The 21,554-nt window shown below is 39.6% G+C and overlaps 1 protein-coding gene across 3 annotated transcripts in view; it reads right to left on the bottom strand.

The window, feature by feature from the left end:
• Positions 1–21,554, bottom strand: part of LRMDA (leucine rich melanocyte differentiation associated) — a 1,047,313-nt gene that overhangs the window by 104,262 nt on the left and 921,497 nt on the right. Inside the window, exon 8 of one of the 3 annotated variants that reach the window (XM_059169814.1) lies at positions 3,099–3,138. The exons of the other annotated variants lie outside the window; for them this stretch is intronic. Coding sequence (XP_059025797.1) covers positions 3,099–3,138 — 40 coding nt within the window. The remainder of the gene's footprint in view (positions 1–3,098; positions 3,139–21,554) is intronic. 3 annotated transcript variants of the gene reach the window in all.

A 21,554-nucleotide genomic window follows, 5' to 3' on the forward strand; every position in this document is an offset into this window, starting at 1 on the left:
GCTGAAGTCACCAGATTCTGTGTGTTATCGTCTCATCTTCTTTGTCTGGTTTTACAGTTACCTGTTGGCACATCTGTCTCTCTCACCAGGTGTACATCGCTTGAGTTCATGGATCATGATCTACTCACACCCTTGAACCCAGAGAAACCGCCCCTGAACTCTGAGCACAGCAGGTCTGCAATAAACATATTCTTCGGGGGTAGAGGGTAGGGTGGCGGGGTGGGGGTGGGGGGTTGTGAAGCCCACCAAAAAGAGAAAACAAAAACCAAGTTGTCAGGAGAAGCTTTCCTTTTATCTCTGCTCTGGCAACCAGTATCTCTTTAACCTTGGAAAAATCACTTAATTTCTTGGGACATCAGCTTCCGCATCTGTGAAGATAATCTCCAATTCCCTTTGTTGCTCTAAAATTCTACAACTTACAGAAAAACAGCTGCACAAGGATACTTGGTTATCGGGTCGCCTGAGCTGTTAAAGCAAAAGAATGCAACCGGCAGAGCCTGGACCCGTCCCTCGGTCCAACATTTGAAACAGATTCCTTCTAGCACTTTCAGCTGTTCTCACTTGTCCTGGTTTGTATGTTTATTTATTTAGATTGCGAAAGTTCAAGGTAATGAGCCTGTGGCTAGAATTAAAACACCTTCGGGTCTGCGTCCCACAGGGCTTGACCCAAAAGCTCTGTCCACAAAAAGGAGAAAATGTGTTCACAAACCAATGAACACCAGTTTGAGGAGCGGGTTCCTGGGGCTGGGGGACCTGGCAGCTCAGGAATGCAGAGAGAAAGAATACAGGGGCCCTCATGGGCTCCAGTTCTGGCTGTTAGTGTCTGCTAACAAAGCACTGTTCGCCTGACAAATCGAAGGCTTGGCCAGATTTATGAGTTTCCTAAACTCAATCAGAATGGAGCCTGCTCTGACCTACAGAAGGTCACTCAACCATATTGAATATTTGTCAACATTCCATGGCCAAAGATAAAGTGAGTAAATATCCAAGACAGATTTAGACATGTCCCTGTTTATTCCTGGAAACTGTGAGTGCCTGCCTGGGCGCGAGAAGCACAGGACGTAGATTTCCCTTCTGTGGACACAGACTCTGCAGGGCCCCAAGGTGCCCGCTCATGAGTCGGCATCTTGTCACTGGCACTCAGCAGCTGACACTGCAAGAAGTCAAGATGGAAGCACAATGCTACCCCCACCTCTGTGCTCGAGGGTGCCCCTGGGACACAGTGAGAAGGTGAAGTAGCAGGGTTAGGTGTCAGCCCTGCAGTGGGCACTTCCTGCACTTGGCCAAACTCCAAGTGATCCGAGTTGCTGGAGGGACCACATGGAGGGGTTTCACACAGCCCAACGGCAATGGAAACCACCCCCCACATGCTTCTTTTTCCACCAAGTATTATTTCCACCAAGTATTCATTAGTCTTCTCCTTCTGCATCCTGGAGCAGCTGCAGGAAATGGAAACTAGCCTCCATTTTATTCCTTCTAGCACTGCACCCATCAGCTCACTTGCTTGTACAAAGAGAACATTGAGGACTATCAGGTAGTGAAACCACAGAGGTAGGGGCTCGGCCCATATAAGCGCTTCTCGGCACACAGAATTGTTAGGACGTTGTGGTATAACTAAGATCTAGGATTGGCTGCTCTTATTTCTGAGGCCACAGATGGGATTAAAGTAAAAGCTGGGAAAATGAGCAACATCCCAATAAGTAAAGCATTTGCTTAGTCTACCCACTTTCTCTCAAGGCCTAACAAGGCCTCTGGAGTATAATCTTTGTTTTTGTGATCAGTTCAGTCGTTCCCCCCCTCCACTGTCTTTGCCAGAAAGATGAGCATAAGAAGGACCTATGAGAGAAGTCTTCATTCCTAAATTTTGTTTTTGGACAATCAGCTTCTGAGAACTGGGGTGGCTGGGTGAACTGATGACCCACGGGCCAACCCCTCTGGGAAGACAGAGCTCTGATAATTTGTGTGAGGAATATTCACCAAAGACAACATAAGCCGGGGTGATGTTGCAGAACCTCCCAAAAGAAGGAAGTGTGATGCTGAAAATGTAATCACCTGCTGACCCAGGCATTCAGTCTCTGAATTTTTTCTTGTTTGAGCCTTTCTGAAGAGCAGGAAGGTGAAGTGCTTGACCTACATGAACTGCTTCTGGCTCAGAGTCTTGGGTTGCCTTTTAGCCCTTTCCCTGCAGGTGGTCTGTGCCTTTTGCTCTGAGAAGTGTCACACAATGGCCTCAGGTGGCTGAGTCATCCTCTAGTGGCCTGAGTGAACTTGTGCAGACCTCAAAAAAGAGACACAGTTAGGATATTGGGTGACTGGGACACCATACTTGGAAAAAATTTGCAAAAAACCCAAAGGCCAAGTTGTAATTCTTCCACTGTCTTCCCACGTGACCCAGAGAAATCATTTCACCTCCACCAGAACCTCCATGTTCTCACTTGTACAAAGAGGGCCTCAAACCAGCTCATCTCTAAACTCCTTTGTAAGTGACTATTTGATGATACCTTCCTTTCCTTGAGAACTGGGAACAAATGTATGGCATAAGCTATTCTTAATTAATGCATAAAATTAAATGGAGGACCAGAGTGGGGCAGTCCATAGGCAGAAAACCTGGGTGGGCCCATTCCAGACTGCTTTCCATGAAAAGATTAAGAAAAAAAGTGTCTCTATCTTATTTTTCTTTATAAACCCAATATTAACACAATGCCTAGCTATTAGCAGGCAATAAAGATTTGCTAATTAATTCACAAACAAATGAAATACCAAAGTCAAGCAGATACTTCAAGTTAGGTAGCAGTGTGTTTCCATCTGTGCGCGCGTGTGTGTGTGCCCGTACAGGCCTGGGCATGCCTTTGTGTACGTGTGCACATGTGCACACGTGTGTGTGTGCACACACACACACACACACAGTGCATTCTCGTACCCAGGATAGTTGTCTCTTTCTTCTACTGGAAAGCTTTTTGAAGATGAAAATTCGTCTTATTCAATGTTGTTTCCTCAACATCTAGCCAGAGTCTGACTGATGAGGATTGTCCACTAGAGGTTATTGAATGGATGGATGGATGGATGGACTGATGGGTTGACAAAGCGATGATACGTACCTCCTGAAATATTCTGTGCACATGCAATTCCTGTTTGTACCTTAAATAAAATAGAAAAAAGCAATCATGCCACTTCTTTTTCCAGTTTTTGTTGGGGGAGGTATGGGGAAGAGAAAGACAGAGGAGAAGGAAATGGAGCCAAGAGAAGGCTAGATGGGTAGAGAGTGAGATTAGAATTGTAACAAAGCCCAGGAGTTCCGTCTTTTTTTCAGAGAGCAAGAGGGACCTGTCTGTTCAAAGTTCATTATAATCAGGACACTGATGCTTTGGAGAAATAAGATATTAAATTTCTGGAATGAGGAAAGAGAAAAGGAGCTCAGAAGGCAAACGTCACCAAGAAAACAAATTATGTAAGGAAATCAATTATGTTTTTTATTCTTCTGTTACTAATCCTTTAGGATTTTAATTTTTATGTTTTTAAAGGGACTTGAAACATCTTTAGCACAGGTGAGGTAAAGTGGGATTAAGAAGAGCCTTGTGCATCAACCATGCATTTTGGACTTGGAAATTTTTCACAGGTAAAGAATTGAGTTTCTGCCTCAATACACAAAAGCACTCTATTTCCTATACTGTCCCACAAGAAGGGCTAGTTATATCTGTGTTTGGCCCAGGACATGGAGTCCTCACTCTAAGGGAGGGAGAATTTGATTCCACAACAAAGGAGAATGGCTGCCTGGCAGTGGAGGTGAACAATAGGCTGGAGCAATCTCAGGGTCGAGCCAGAGGAAAACACAAGCCAGCAACATGATCCACAGCCTTGGTCACTCCTTGGGAAAGGCTATTTCTGTTTCCCCAATTTCCCCAGCGCTGTTGTTGAGAGTAGTGTGGATTACCAGATAACCAGAGCCTTTGGTCTTTCACAGAATCAACAGCTCGGCAGCCACAAAGTGACAGGCATCAATACTAATCGCACCAGCCTGTCTGTAACTGGACCCCGGGACAGGCTGTGCTACACCTGCCTGTCCAGGAAATGTACCCCAGGGCCTCCCCCATGGAAACCTCTAACAACACTTATTAGCTGTTTCCTTGCCTGATAAGTGGTCTGTGCCTAGTTCTGGCTCCCATTATTATATTCATTTCAGCCTGTGTCCTGAAACCTGATACCTTTGTACTTGGGGGGTGCAGTGTCTGCCACCTGACAATGATTTGACATGACACAGTGACAGAAAACAGGGAGAGAGGATGGAAATAAAGAACAAGGGTTCTAAGCTGCTAGGCTGGCAGCTCCAGGCAGGGGTGCCCATCAACACTGATGCCTGTTAGCGGGAATCCAGGCCCACTGACAGAATGGTCAGCTCACTCACAACAGAGCTCCACTGAGTTGGGAGATCTCAATCTTCCTTTGATGGCCAAGGCCCTGAAGGCCAAGGGCAAAATTATGTGGGTTCTTCACCTGCACTTGTGAGTTAATGTGGCTCAACTTCTGCCCCTTGCCTCCCACTTCTATTCCCCTAGCACCTCATTCATCTTCCTGTTCCTTCTTCCTTGCCCTCCGTGACGACAGTCAGAGCAGCCACCGTGGGGGTGGACATAGACGCTGAACTGCCAGAACAGCCATGTGTTTGTGCTACCATCATTCAGGAGACAGTCTAAGGCACAGAGAGGGGAGGGTCCAGGTGAGAGCCTTCAGCCCCTCAAAGCCCCTATCACTGGAAAGGGCTAGGATTCCAAAGAGCAATGTTAAGGACACAGCCTGTGACTGACCAGCAGTAACCATAGGCCAAGGACAGGTCTACCCTCACCCTTATCTATACAATGAACAAGACTGACTAGCCCACTGATCTTAAAACCTTTTGTTGTTGTTATGGTAGCAGTACAAATTTTAATTAAACAATCTTTTCCATTAGATCCCAGTATATAAAATAAAGGAAAGTGGAATTGAAATGGATGATGCCAGGCCCAGGCTTGGTGGCCCAACCCTACTGGGCCACCTGCATGACCTTCTTCAGCCACTGACACATCTCTTTGAAGGGTTAGCCCAGTTCCACATAGCACAGTGTGAAAACCACAGGGCAGGTCATTTCGTAGCTCCCTTCTAGCGCCAATGTAGTTCTGGGAAAAGCGAGGGGGACCGGGAAGGTGGAAGGGAGGGCATGTGGATTTGCATCCTGTTAGAATGATCTCTTTTGCACCCTTTGTTTTCTTTTTGTCATCAGTGGCCCTAGAGCTCAGGGGAAGTCTGTGTAGAGACAGAACAGGTAAAGGGAGAGCATGTAAGCAGGGCCCCGGACCCACTCCCACTGCAATGTAGATAGCTCTGCCATATTCTTACACCTACTGGACTTAAAGTAGAGAGGAATGGGGAGGATGTTTGAAAACAATCAGCCTCGACTCAAGTTTTACAAAAGAAAATTATACGCTGGAAATAGTTCCTAACATATCTGATAGATTTAGGATCTATTATCTTTTATCATCATCATGATCATCGCCACAAGGACACCCCCCCCCCCAAAATAAAGTTTATTCTTTGGCAAGGGTTAAATATAATGTCAATTCACACAATAATTAAATTAACAAAATACTTATGGTTCAGAGAAAAACCTTTGAGACAAGTTTGGATTCTATCCACACAAGGGAAAGGACCCAAGAGGGGCAGGTAGCAGAGGAAGGTTAAGGGGAATATTTAGCCAATGACTAAATGTCATTTTCCTTGAGTCAAGCAACTTCCATTTTCTCCAAGTGTTCTAGAAATGATGATGAAGACTCCCCCCCCACACATACACTTCAGGGAATTCTTTTTTGACCAACAAATAACTCTCAACTATCACCAGTCATTAACTGGGTATGATAACAGTAGAAGATGACATTTATAACACTTTGCTCTATGTAACACTTTGCTCTATTTTAAGAATGTTCCATTTATAACTGCTTACCTAAAGGAAGGTACTATTATTACCCCTTTTTAAAAATAAGAAAACTGAGCCACAGGAAGTTAAGTATCCTTCCAAAGTGCCAGAAGTGGGAAGTGGAAAGAACTGGGACTTGAACTCCTGCAGGGTCTCTGATGTCTATGCTTCTAATGCTACCGCCATCGAAGAGAGAACATGGATGAGGAGAGAGGAGAGAATTAAGTTCTGGTGGGGCTCAAGCAAACTCTAAAGTCAACAGAAATGTTTCTCTATGGCATAAAGCTCCCAGTTCTAGGCTTTTTTTGCATCTGTGTCCTTTCCCTATCATCTCCCCTTACACATGTAAACTTACCCTCCAAGACACTTGGTTAATATGTTGCTTACTCTCTTCTTAACAGTATTCAGAAAATAATCAGTTTTTTTTTCTCACCCAGACCTAAATAACTGATCGTAGGTTAATCTGTTCTCTCAAGGAGAGTTATGTTTTGCTTTTTGTTTTTACCAGCAACCAAAGCCTTGAACTAAAGGGATGAAGTTCCACTTGTAAAATTTCACTGTCAGCATATGAACAGGGAGTATCAACTTGAAATCATTAGTTTTCCTAGTACCCCTGAAATCTATTAGGGAGTTTTGAATTTATTAGGGGAAACTTGTCCAAATTGGGAAATGAATATAATCTCTACACCAGATACTATTCAATGGAAAAACCATCAGAAGTCTTTGGCCTTGGATTTGCAGAGAGATTGTGGGGGGTTAGGGGGAGGAGAGGGTTGTGGGACAATTAGGAGGTTGGAATCACTTACTGACTCCATCTGAAACTATATTCTATGCTGCTACTTTGGGTCATCTGTGGGTTAACATTTCCTCTCAACATTCAAGCTCCTTCAAGTTATTTATTTATGTTTGGTCTTTTCTTTTAGAGGGTTGAGAAAATGAAAGAAAAATAACATTCCCTTCCCCAAAAGCATTCACCATGTATCTTTGGGAGGAAACAGTAGGGTTCAATGAGACACACAAACCCAGCTCTCACTTCCATACTAGTCTCTCTTGCTGGCCTGGAGAAATCACTCAACACCCGTAATGAGAGGATGCAGTGGCTAATTTTACACCATAAATCATAAGGCTAATACTATGACTAAAAAGTGATACCGTCAGCTTCTTTTCCTTCAAGGCTGTTAGATCTTAGTCAATTACTTATGAACGAAGATTTAAAGACTTCAGAAGCCCTTTTGCCAACAAAAGATGCTTTTGCTATTAGCTTTCTTTCCCCTTGGAAAGATTCTCTAACACCCGTGGAAGAAGTTCCTTAGCATTTATAGCATGTTCTCAGCATTTATAGGAAGGATGTTTGCAAGGGAGCAGAAATTAACAATGCCTTGCTAGTAGAAATCCTGGAACCCTGATACCCTCCAAGTGATAGTGCCAACACTCCTAGGATAGCCCAAAATCAAGAGGAGATAGGGAAACACACACAGAGATAGGGAAAAATATACCTTGTTTCCAACATATTTCTCAAGCTGTTTAAATATGAAACAAAATCCTACCAGGCTACAAGTTTCCAGCTGTTATGATATCATAAGATAAATTTATAGCTAGAGAAACAGCATGTTTGCTTTTATAAAGTATGGAAATATAAGTGTTCCAAGTGTTAAAACTGTCCAAACAAATTAATTCAAGTAAAAATAGTTGTCTCCGATTTGGTTCTTTCACATTTGTTTTCTTTTTATAGAGCTGTGAGCATGCTTCCCTCAACGCCGAGAGGAGAGGAAGTGCACTTGCATCCCAGCCGGCACTCCTTCTGCATATGGAAACCCAAGGAACCCTACAGCAGGGAAATCGGGTGGCTCCTGTCCATGCTCCCAGTGCCGGTCTATTCATTATGGTCTGAATTTAGCCCCCTTCGCAATGGAAGAAAGACAGCCTGTGAGGGGTTGAGGCTAGAAGCCTTATGATGTGTTCCCATTTTGCATGTTCATCACAAGCTAAAATGAAAAAAGAGTTTCTTTCCTCAGTGACTTTGAAAAGAATAGAGTGGTGATTAACAGCAATATTTTTTTTAATGAAACGCAACCCGTCATCCCTGTCATCTTCTGGCCATCCTCGCTTGTACGCGCCTCTCTGACAAGAGGAATAATAATGGTCATACATCACTGCTCTGCACGTCCAATCATCTAAATCTTCCCTCGCTGCAGCCTCGGAGACTCAATTACTTTATTGACATGCAATCTTCATAAGGGGAGAAATATTGTGCATGTAAGGTCACTTGGTTATGAAGACATATTATCATATTATCTGCATGAGGGTTGCAGGGCTAAGACCTGACAGAGCTAATTATAATGGTACATGATAGAAAGCTCAGTACACATTATTCGCTTGGCTGCACTAAAGGTGAGGTAAGTCCATGACATCACAGTTTTTTGAAAAAAATAATGCAACTTTGGCTTAGAAGCTGTAACTCTCTCTCTCTCTTTTTAACTCCCCACATTTTTACTTTTTGGTTGTCACAGACAATGAGAACTAGTTAATAGAATCCTCAGATTTCAGGGAAGGGAGGTGGCATGTTCATGTAGCGTGTGTGTTCGTGTGTGTGCAATTGTCTTGCTTACTTCCCATCTAACACCAAGTTTCGGTCCATTTCCTAGCAAGTGGGTTGAGAATGACTCAAGGGAGAAAGGTAAAGGGATACAAATGGGTCAATTTGATAACAGAGTAAAGCTTCCCCTCACCCTCAATTAACCCCTCTCAGATCCTTGTCCCTTTCTTTCTCTGGGTCTCTGTGGCAGAGGGTTGTCATGTTAGGATTTAGTGCTTCTGAGTGTGATTTCTTTGTTCAGGACATAGCAGGTTATTTAAGTGTTCACCATCAGACTCATGCTAGAAGCTTCATGTACTGCTGAGATACACAACTAGTCACTCTTTCTCTTCCTTGTATCCTTGGCCTATTTGTCATCCCCATTCACCCCAAGTGTATCTCATATTGAGAGGCCAGAGTGAGGAGCTCTAGTGGCAATTTTGAAAGAAAGGAACATCAAGGAGAGAAATCTGGGCTAAGTCTCTAGGTCTTCCAGCCTTGCCACAATTAACATGGACCCACCAAAGATGGGTCTTTGATGAGTCATTGTGAAGTCAAACTCAAGTCAGTCTCCACAGATGGATTTGAGATAAGCATCTGAACTTTAGCCCTGGACACATGTTCTACTTTCAGAGGGATTTATGAGCTTATAAAGAGGAGAAAATGAACCATTAAAAGTATCACAACAATCCAACATCGGCTACTTCCTAGATTACCTCTCCCTCAACAAAGAAAAATTTGATGAAGAAGGAATAACTGAAGTCTTCTAAGCTCCAGAAACTGCCTTGGTCTTGGTCTTGTAATAGTAGTGTTTCGGTTCCAACATAAGAAGTACAGAATAGAAAAAAAACAAAACAAAACAAAACAAAAAAAAAAAAAAAACAAACCTGAGGTTGTCCAAACTCTCTCTTATTAATACTATCATAACTCAAATTCCTCAACATCTGACACCAATGGCTCAAAAATAATGGTGACATTGATAACAAAACCATACAGAGATTCAAACTTTCTTTTTCTGAATTGGAAATTGTACATAATAGGTGATCCATGTATAGTAGAAATGGTAACTCTTTAGATACTAGAATTTTAGATTGACTAATTGGGATTAGATGGTCTCATGCATTGCATTTCCCCCTGCAGCATCTCGAATGCATTTTTGCAGTTGGGAAGTTCACAGTGTGTCCATATCCAAAAGTTGAGATACTAAACAAGGTAAAATTGTATGGTTGGTAGAAAAAGAATTGGGCTAAGGTTTAAGAGATTAAACACCCACCCCTGACTCAGCCACTGGTAATACATCTGAGAACTCCTTAGTCAAGGCAAAATTTCTCTTTACATGTAGAAGAATTGTAAGGTACTGTGGAAAGGTACTGTGGAAAGACTATGGTGTTGCCTAATAAACAAACTGCCTTGAAAATCTGGCCACCTAGTTTATTGGCTTCATGATCTTGAGCAAATTCTTTGCCTTCTGAGCTTCAACTGCCCTTCTTTAAAATGGGTAATAAATTGTCCACTTCAAAGAATTAGTATGGAAATGAAAATATACTTAGTAAATGGCAGTTACTGCTACTGTTTCAGTCTTAACATGTTTGAAACTGTTTTGCAGGTCAATGATGCAAATAAATATGGACCATGAAGAGAAAAACCCCCTAGAAATGTCAGACATAACTATTATTTGTGATGTTACCAGATCAGACTCTCAAATATGACAGTTGTTTATATTTTCAATTTCAAAAATACTTTTATTAGAAAGTCCTTATCCATCCAGAGTCATTGGTGCTTTCTCAAAAAACATAAAAGAAAACTGTAATGGCAGAAAGTAATGTAATATAGGATGGAGTTATTAAAGACCAGAAGACAACTCCATGTAGAAGGTGAGCCAGGACCTGGGATCACAAAGAAACCTATCTGGTTGTCTACACCACATACTGACTGTCCTCACCGGCATTCAGAAGGTTAGAGACCACAGTCTGAAGAAGAAACTAATTCTATGGTCAAATAATCTTTGACAAAGCCAGAAAAAAATATACAGTGGAAAAAAGACAGTCTCTTCAATAAGTGGTGCTGGGAAAATTGGACAGCTATGTGTAGAAGAATGAAGCTTGGCCATTCTCTTACACCATTCACAAAGATAAACTCGAAATGGATAAAAGACCTCAACATGAGGCAAGAATCTATCAAAATCCTAGAGGAAAACATTGGCCACAACAGTTTCTTTCAAGATATGTCTCCAAAGGTAAAGGAAACAAAAGCAAAAATTAACTTTTGGGATTTTATCAATATCAAAAGCTTCTGCACAGCAAAGGAAACAGTCTTCCTTTTTTGGAATCAAGGAATACTCTGTAACATTCTCCCTCCTAGCCGAGAAGTCAGGAGACCCCCAGTCTACTGGTCTTAAGCACTCTCCTTTACCTCTTGGGGCTTCATATTTTATATCTGGATAAGTCATTTCTAGTTGTTGGTGTCCAGCAATACCCCTTCAGTTAATTAAGATCCACAATTTAAGAAAAGCCAACAGTGGAGCAATGGGAATAACCATGCTAGCCATGTTACAGCATGAGATTTTGATATAAGTAAAAAGGAGGACTTCCATCTGCCACAAAATGTCAAAAGCAGAAGTTTTCAACAGTGTATTTCACTTTAAAAAGAATTTCATGTCATTAATTTTTAAACAGTAATTTTATTTCAAACTCTTCCTTGAATACAGAAAAATTAATTAATAATCACATGTATTATTTCATGTAATTCTACCAACATCCTTATGAAGTGAAAATTATTGTCATCCCCATTTTGTAGATGAAAACATCAAGGCTAAGGGAAATTAAATGAATTTTTCCAGGTCAAACAGCTAACAAATGGGTCAATTTTACATTTTTTAAATTCCCCATTTTCATGGAATTTTTTTGCTTTGTTTTGTTTTGTACTTGGTTTATAGTACAGGACATAGGAAAAAAAATACCTCTTTCTGCCTATTGACCATTATTTGATAAAACAGGTTGTCACTTTCTGAAAAGTGACTTTCTGAATTTGCCCATCTATTGGGCAGCACTGATGGATGGTTAAATTCTTCTGTTCTTTTGCAGAGGTTTAGGAGAACAAGCCCCTTTCACATGAGGGGGAAACAATATAAGTGTACTGGAAAGAGCAAGCATTTCAGATGGAGGAAGGAGATGGAAAGACAATGTTGGTTGTGATGCAGATAGATGCCTCTTTGGCATCACTGAGAGCCAAGCAAACAAGAACAACTTTGTTACTTTTATTCTTCCACCACAGATACTTCTGTCAAAGGCTGCTAGCCTCCAGAACAGCTATGTTCATAAAATGCAGGCATTCCTTATGAAGACTTTCACCTTAGGAATTAACACTTTGTTATCAGGATTTCATTGACAACCACCCAAGAGATAGACTTGAAAGAGGGGCTTGAGTAGAAAGAGACTCATTTTTATGATTAGACACACTGAGGAGAGAATGTGGTGAAGCTAAGTAGTGTGTGTGTGTGTGTGTGTGTGTGTGTGTGTGTGAGAGAGAGAGAGAGAGAGAGAGAGAGAGATCTTGATGATTTAGCTTGATGATTTAGCTTGAATTCATGGTTTATAAAGTGTGAATAAATAATTTGATAAGTGAGGTAGACTAGCGGGTTGTAGCTAATATTCTCACTGAGAAAAACTAGTAATGCTGAGAAAAATATGCATTGGAGTCTTTTTTGAAGCCCTTAGCTACTGAGCCAGTGAGAAAAGGAAGGATAAGATAGATACTGGAAAGAAAGGAAACAGAGAGAATCAAAGTACAAAGACATGTCCCTAAAACCAGTGCCACTTTTTCCGTTGAGGCAATTTTCAATTCTTAGGCTGTAATGAAGAAGCTGAGAAGCTGAACCAAACTTCAATAATCTTACAGGTCTTAGGGAACAAAATTAGATTTAAGCTATGTGAAGGATAAGAGGCCCAAGTAGACATTCCAAACCTTCAACTGGGGCTCTGAAGAATTATATCTCAGGGGGAGAGGTGAGTGGGGAATAGATCTGACCTTTCAAAGTCCCAGCTTCCCATTCACTCCATCATGTACTGGATTGAGGTGATTTTTCCCAACCCTAAGTGCCTCCCAGAAACAAAATAAATCCTCTCTGGAGGGAAATAACACTATTCAGAGCCTCAAATTACCTCCATAATTTTTGCACTCAGTGTCAGGTACTCTATGAAATATTATGTGGCATACCAAAAGACAAGATCAAATGCCAAAAAAAGTCCAGAAGAATAAATAAAGGATACAGAGTTATCAGACATCCAGATATTGGAGTTATTAGCCATGGACTTGAACATATTAATCACATATATTTTAAAGATTTAGCAGACAAAATGAGAAATCTAGCAAAGAACTGAAAACTATAAAATGGAATCAGATGAAAATTCAAGGCTAAAACATAAGACAGTTTAAACCTAGGATTTAATTGATGTATTTAAGAAAAGATTAGATACAACAGAAGAGATGATTAAGAAAAGAGAGGATGGGTCAGAAGGAACCTATATTGCATAAAAATTAAGAGGTCACTATTTTAAATGTTAAATACCCTATATACTTCCCTTAAAAGAAAAGATTTAACAATGCATTAAAAATACAACATTCAGCTTATAAGAAACATATAAAAGAATTCAGAGAATTTGAGAGTGAAGAACTGGAAGAAGTATTTAACAAAAGACAAAAGTACTTACTGTAAGAGGGTTATGTATAACAAATAGCAAGTAAGCTAGACATTAGCACAGAGAATTACTAAAAATAAAAAGGGAAACTTTTATAATGATAAAGGAGTCAGCTGTTCAGGAAGATGTAAAAATTCTGAAATTACATATATATTTATATATGAATTTATATTATATTTTAATACATATTATATAATTATATATTATATATGCCATTTATCTACATATATTTAATGCCTCTTATCCTTGACCTACCTTAAATCTAACTTTGTTCCCCAAGACCTATAAGACATTATATATATATATATATATATATATATATATATACACACACACACACACACACACACACACACACACACAGAACTAAAGGAGGTAAAAAGAGAAATTCACAATCATACTGGGAAGTTTCCACAAGTCTCTCAGTAAGTGAAAGTAGAAGATGACAATAATCAGGAGTTAGAGCAACAATTTGAACAGTGTGATTAAGAAACTTGATCATACACACACAGCCTCAAATAAACAAAAAAGAATATTGCACATAAAAACTGCAGATGCTGAGCAACACAAAACATTCACTTAAATTAACATAGGCCAGGCTATAAAGCAAGTGCCAATATATTTGAAAAGAATGAAAATATGCAGAATTTATTTTCTGCCCAGAGCAGAATTACCTAGAAATTATTTACAAAAGAAAACTGAGAAATGTCTAAGTGCTTAGAAATTAAGCAAAGCACTTCAAATAACTGAAGGGTAAAAGGAAAGTCACAATCGAAATTTAAAAAGATCTTGAGCTGAATGACTATGAAAATAAGACATAAAAAACTTGTAAGATACAGGCAAAGGGAATCTTAGAGGAACATGTGTATTAGAAAAGAAGAATGATTAAAAAGCACTGATCAAATTACTCATCTTTTGAAAGTAAAGAATAGTAAATAAAGCCTAACAAGCTAGAAGGAAGAAAATAGTAAGCAAAAGGAAACAAAATAATAAAATAAATGAAGTATACATTAAACTAATCAACAAAGCCAAATTTTTTTTCCAGCATAACAGTATTCATTATTTTTCCACCACACCCAGTGCTCCATGCAATCCGTGCCCTCTATAATACCCACCACCTGGTACCCCATCCTCCCAGCCTCCCCCCCGCCAATTCAAACCCCTCAGATTGTTTTTTAGAGTCCATAGTCTCTCATGGTTCACCTCCCCTTCCAATTTCCCCCAACTCCCTTCTCCTCTCTAACTCCCCATGTCCTCCATGCTATTTGTTATGCTCCACAAATAAGTGAAACCATATGATAATTGACTCTCTCTGATTGACTTATTTCACTCAGCATAATCTCTTCCAGTCCCATCCATATTGCTACAAAAGTTGGGTATTCATCCTTTCTGATGGAGGCATAATACTCCATAGTATATATGGACCACATCTTCCTTATCCATCCGTCTGTTGAAGGGCATCTTGGTTCTTTCCATAGTTTGGTGACCGTGGCCATTGCTGCTATAAACATTGGGGGTACAGATGGCCCTTATTTTCACTACATCTGTATCTTTGGGGTAAATAGTCAGTAGTGCAATGGCAGGTCATAGGGAAGTTCTATTTTTAATTTCTTGAGGAATCTCCACATTGTTCTCCAAAAAGACTGCACCAACTTGCATTCCCACCAACAGTGGAAGAGGGTTCCCCTTTCTCCACATCCCCTCCAACACATGTTGTTTCCTGTCTTGTTGATTTTGCCATTCTAACTGGTGTAAGGTGATATCTCAATGTAGTTTTAATTTGAATCTCCCTGAGGACTAGTGATGATGAACATTTTTTCATGTGTCTGATAGCCATTTGTATGTCTTCATTGGAGAAGTCTCTGTTCATGTCTTCTGCCCATTTTTTGATAAGCTTGTCTGTTTTGTGTGTGTTGAGTTTGAGGAGTTCATTATAGATCCTGGATATCAACCTTAAGAATGCCCACTCTCACCACTTTTGTTCAACATAGTATTAGAAGTCCTAGCAACAGCAATCAGCCAACAAAGAGAAATAAAAGGTATCCAAATTGGCAACGAAGAACTCAAACTCTCTCTCTTCGCAGATGACATGATTCTTTATATGGAAAACCCAAAAGACTTCACCCCCAAACTACTAGAACTCATACAGCAATTCAGCAACGTGGATACAAAGTCAATGTACAGAAATCAGTGGCTTTCTTATACACTAACAATGAAAATACAGAAAGGGAAATTAGAGAATAGATTCCATTGACTATAGCACCAAGAACCATAAGATACTTGGGAATAAACCTAACCAAAGATGTAAAGGATCTGTACTTGAGGAACTACAGAACACTCATGAAAGAAATTGAAGAAGACACAAAAAGATGGAAGACCATTCCATGCTCTTGGATCAGAAGAATAAACATAGTTAAAATGTCTATACTTTAATGCCATTCTGATTAAAATTCCACCAATATTCTTCAAAGAGCTGGAGCAAATAATCCAAAAAATTGTATGGAATCAGACGAGACCCTGAATTGCTAAGGAAATGTTGAAAAACAAAATAAAACTGGGGGCATCACGTTACCTGATTTCAAGCTTTATTACAAAGCTGTGATCACCAAGACAGCATGATACTGGCATAAAAACAGACACATAGACCAGTGGAACAGAGTAGAGAGCCCAGATATGGACCCTCAACTCTATGGGCAAATAATCTTCAACAAAGCAGGAAAAAATATCCAGTGGAAAAAAGACAGTCTCTTCAATAAATGGTGCTGGGAAAACTGGGCAGCTATACATAGAAGAATGAAACACGACCATTCTCTTACACTGTACACAAAGATAAACTGAAAATGGATAAAAGACCTCAACGTGAGACAGGAATCCATCAGAATCCTAGAGGATAACACAGGCAGTAATCTCTTCGATATCAGCCACAGCAACATCTTTCAAGATATGTCTCCAAACGCAAAGGAAACAAAAGCGAAAATAAACTTTTGGGACTTCATCAAAATCAAAAGCTTCTGCACAGCAAAGGAAATAGTCAAGAAAACAAAGAGGCAACCCACGGGATTGGAGAAGATATTTGCAAATGACAGTACAGACAAAAGGTTGATAACCAAATTTGTTTTTTGAGAGGATTTACAAAGTGAACAATTCTGGGTCAAGGGTAGAGGGGATACTGCTCAAGACAAAAATGAGAAAGTTCCAAATTATAATATTAGGAATGAAAAGAGGGACATTGATACAGTGCTTAGAAAAAATAGGTAAGAAGGAACTAGGAATAATTTTATGCATGTAAATCTGACATTTAAATCCAATTTAAAGCATGGAGGACAAGGGGAGATGGAGAGGAGAAGGGAGTTGAGGGAAATTGAAGGGAAGGTAAACTATGAGAGACTATGGACTTTGAAAAACAATCTGAGGGTTTTGAAGGGGCAGGGGGTGGGAGGTTGGTGGAACCAGGTGGTGGGTATTAGAGAGGGCATGGATTGCATGAGGCATTGGGTGTGGTGCAAAAAACAATGAATACTGTTACACTGAAAAGTAATTTTAAAAAAAAAAGAACTAACTAACTAACTAAATAAATAAATAATTTTAAAATAAATAAATAAATCCTATTTTAAAAAATCTTTGAAAAACTCAGCTTACCAAAACACATATAATAAAAGATAGAATAGCCCTATATTTTAAGGAAATTAAGTCTATAATTAGAAGCTTTCTCCCAAAAAAACAAAAAACAAAAACAAAAAAAACTCCAGGTTTAGATGGTTTCAGCCACGAGTTTTTCCAAGTACATAAGAAAAATATTACACTGGGGTGCCTGGGTGGCTCAGTGAGTTAAGCCGCTGCCTTCAGCTCAGGTCATGATCTCAGAGTCCTGGGATCGAGTCCCGCATCAGGCTCTCTGCTCAGCAGAGAGCCTGCTTCCCTCTCTCTCTCTGCCTGCCTCTCCATCTACTTGTGATTTCTCTCTGTCAAATAAATAAATAAAATCTTTAAAAAAAAAAAAAAGAAAAATATTACACTGATGTTTAATGAAGTTTTCCAGGGGAGGAGTCAAGATAGCAGAGAAGTAGCAGGCTGAAATGACATCAGGTAGCAGAAGATCAGCTAGATAGTTTATCAAACCATTCCAAACACCTACAAATTCAACAGGATATCAAAGAGAAGAAGAGTAGCAATTCTAGAAACAGAAAATTGACCACTTTCTGAAAGGTAGGACCAATGGAGAAGTGAATCCAAAGCAACAGGAAGATAGACTGTGGGGGTAGGGACTGGCTCCCAGCAAGCAGTGGAGCAACAGAGCACAACATCAGAACTTTTAAAGTTTGCTCCACTGAGGGACATCGCTCCAGAGGCTAAGCCAGGGTGAAGCCTACGTGGGGACAGCATGGTCTCAGGTCCCACGGGGTCACAGAAGGATCAGGGGTATCTGAGTGTTGCAAAGCTTGCAGGTATTAGAGTGGGGAAGCTGGCTACAGAGATGGAGCCAAGGAGTGAGCTCTCAGCTTGGGATTACCTTAAATTGAGATCTGTGGCACAGTCAGGTCACTGCTCTGTAAGCAGGGACCCCACAAATTTTGGGGAGACCCCCCTGGAAGAGCACAGGGATCTGCAGGATTTGGAGACTTCACGTGGGTCTGTGTGCCAGAGACAGAGATACTTGGTCACATGCTGGGTGAGCTTGGAGCACAGCAGGAGGCCAGGGAGATGGGAGTGATTGAGTGTTTTTCTCTGAGGGTGCACTGAGGAGTGGGGTCCCGAGCTCTTGGCTCCTCTGGGCTGGAGATTGGGAGGCTGCCATTTTCATTCCAGTCCTCCGGAACTCTAGGGAAAGTGTTCAGGGAACAAAAGCTCCTGAAAGCCAACCCAAGAGGATTACTTAGCCTGGCCCCTGGTAAGGGAAGTGCAATTGTGCCTTGGGCAAAGACGCTTGAGAATCACTACAACAGGACCCTCCCCCAGAAGATCAGCAAGAAATACAGCCCAGACCAAGTTCACTTACCAAGGAGAAGAGTGGAATTCCAGAGGAGGAGAAAGCAAAACATGGAATTCATGGCTTTCTCCCCATGATTCTTTAGTCTTGCAAAGTTAATTAATTCTTTTTAAATTTTGTTTTCTTAAGCTAAAATTCCTTTAACTTTTACTCTTTCCTCTCTTAACTTTTTTTTAACTAGTTTATCTTAACAATACCTTTCATAAAAACAATCTTTTTTTAATCTTCATTATTATAGTCATATTTTATCCTTCATTGTATCTAACTTTATTTTTTGTATACATGTAGGGTTTTTTCTTCTAAAAAAAACTGGGATAAAACTTCTTCTAATAGATCAAAATATACCCTAAATCTAGCACAGGACTTTGTTCTAGTCTCCAGCCTGAGAAAATTCTCTCCACTTTCTTTTCTTTATTCTTCCAACCAACTTATCTTATCTCCTTTTTTTAGAAATATTAAAAAAAATTTTTCATCTTTATAGTCATATTCAATCCCTTCCTCATGATTACCCTGATATATGTTTTTCATTCTTTAAAATTTGGGGAGTTTGTTTCTTCTAAGAGACCAAAATACTTCCAAAATTAAGTGGGTGACCCTGTTCTATTCACTAGTCTAATATATATATATATATATTAGTCTAATATAAATGGGCTAAATTCCTCAATCAAAAGACACAGGGTATCATAATGGATTTAAAAAAAAAAAAAAAAACATCAGTATGTTGTCTACAAGAACCACATTTTAGACCCAAAGGCATCTCCACATTTAAAGTGGGAGGGTGGAAAACAATTCACCATGCTAATGGACATCAAAAGAAAGCTGGGGTGGCAAACCTTATATCAGATAAGTTAGATTTTAAGCCAAAGACTATAATAAGAGATGAGGAAGGACACTATGTTATACTTAAAGGGTCTGTCCAACAAAATCTAACAATTTTAAGTATCTACGCCCCAACATGGGAGCGGCCAATTATATTAACCAATTAATAACAAAATCAAAGAAACTCATCAGCAATAATACAATAATAGCAGGGGACTTTAACACTCCCCTCACTGAAATGGACAGACTATCCAAGCAAAACATCAACAAGGAAATAAAGGCCTTAAATGACATACTGGACCAGATGGATATCACAGATCTATTTAGAACACTCCATTTCAAAGCAACAGAATACACAGTCTTCTCTAGTGCACATGGAATATTCTCCAGAATAGATCACATCTTGGGGATAAATCAGGTCTCAACTGGTATCAAAAGATTGGGATCATTCCCTGTATATTTTCAGATCACAAAGATCTGAAGCTAAAACTCAATCACAAGAGGAAATTTGGAAAGAACCCAAATACATGGAGACTAAAGAGCATCCTTCTGAAGAATGAATGTGTCCACCAGGAAATTAAAAAAAGAATTGAAAAATTCATGGAAACAAATGATAACAAAAACATAATGGTTCAAAATCTGTGGGACACAGCAAAGGCAGTCTGGAGAGGAAAATATATAGCAATACAAGCCTTTCTCAATAAAAAACAGAGGTCTCAAATACACAACCTAACCCTACACCTACATGAGCTGGAGAAAGAACAACAAAGAAAGCCTAAACCCAGCAGGAGAAGAGAAATAATAAAGATCAGAGCAGAAATCAATGAAATAGAAACCAAAAAAAACAATAGAGCAAATCAACAAAACTAGGAGCTGGTTCTTTGAAAGAATTAATAAGATTGATAAACTCCTGGTCAGACTTAGCAAAAAGAAAATACAAAGGACCCAAATAAATAAAATCATGAATGAAAGAGGAGAGATCACAACCAACACCAAAGAAATAAAATTATAAGAACATATTGTGAGCAACTATACGCCAACAAATTTGACAATCTGGAAGAAATGGATGCATCCCTAGAGAAATATAAACCACTACAACTAAACTAGGAAGAAATAGAAAACCTGAACAGGCCCATAACCAGTAAGGAGATTCAAGCAGTCATCAAAAATCTCCCAACAAACCAGAGCCCAGGACCAGAAGGCTTTCCAGGGGAATTCTACCAAACATTTAAAGAAGAATTAATCCCTATTCTCTTGAAACTGTTCCAAAAAACAGAATGGAAGGGAAATTTCCAAACTCATTTTATGAGGCCAGCATTACCTTGATCCCAAAACCAAGCAAGGATTCCATCAAAAAAGAGAATTACAGACCAATATCCTTGATGAACACAGATGCAAAAATTCTCACCAAAATAATAGTCAATAGGATCCAACAGTACATTAAAGGGATTATTCACCATGACCAAGTGGGATTTATTCCTGGGCTGCAAGGTTGGTTCAACATCCGCAAATCAAACAGTGTGACACAATACATTAATAAAAGAAAGAACAAGAACCATATGATACTCTCAATAGATGCTGAAAAACATTGGACAATGTTTTTCTGATCAAAACTCTGAAGCTAAAACTCAATCACAAGAGTTTTCCTTTCCTGATCAAAACTCTTTAAAGTGTAGGGAGAGAGGATACATACTTCAATATCATCAAAGCCATCTATGAAAAACCCACCTTGAATATCACTCTCAATGGAGAAAAACTGAGAGCTTTTCTGCTAAGGTCAGGAACACAGCTGGGATGTCCATTATCATCACTGCTATGCAACATAGTAATAGAAGTCCTAGCCTCAGCAATCAGACAACAAAAAGAAATGAAAGGCATCCAAATTGGCAAAGAAGAAGTCAAAATATCACTCTTTGCAGATGATATGATACTATATGTGGAAAACCCAAAAGACTTCACTCCAAATTTGCTAGAACTTGTACAGGAATTCAGTAAAGTGTCAGGATATAAAATCAATGCACAGAAATAAGTTGCATTTCTTTACACCAACAACAAGAGAGAAGAGAGAGAAACTAATCCCATTTACAATGCACCCAAATCCATAATATACCCAGGAATAAGCCTAACCAGAGAGGCAAAGAATCTATACACAGAAAACTATAAAGTACTCATGAAAGAAATTGAGGAAGACACAAAGAAATGGAAAAATGTTCCATGCTCATGAATTGGAAGAACAAATATTGTGAAAATGTTTATGCTTCCTAAAGCAATCTACACATTTAATGCAATCCCTATCATAATCCCATCCATTTTTTTTCAAGAAATGGAGCAAATAATCCTAAAATTTATATGGAATCAGAAAAGACCTTGAATAGCCAGAGGAATATTGAAAAAGAAAGCCAAAGTTGGTGGCATCACAATTCCAGACCTCAAGCTCTATTACAAAGCTGTCATCATCAAGACAGTATGCTACTGGCACAAAAACAAACATTGATCAATGGAACAGAATAGAGAGCCCAGAAATAAACCCTC

The sequence above is a fragment of the Mustela lutreola genome, chromosome 4, assembly GCF_030435805.1.
Source record: "Mustela lutreola isolate mMusLut2 chromosome 4, mMusLut2.pri, whole genome shotgun sequence".
NCBI classification, from domain to species: Eukaryota; Metazoa; Chordata; class Mammalia; order Carnivora; family Mustelidae; genus Mustela; species Mustela lutreola.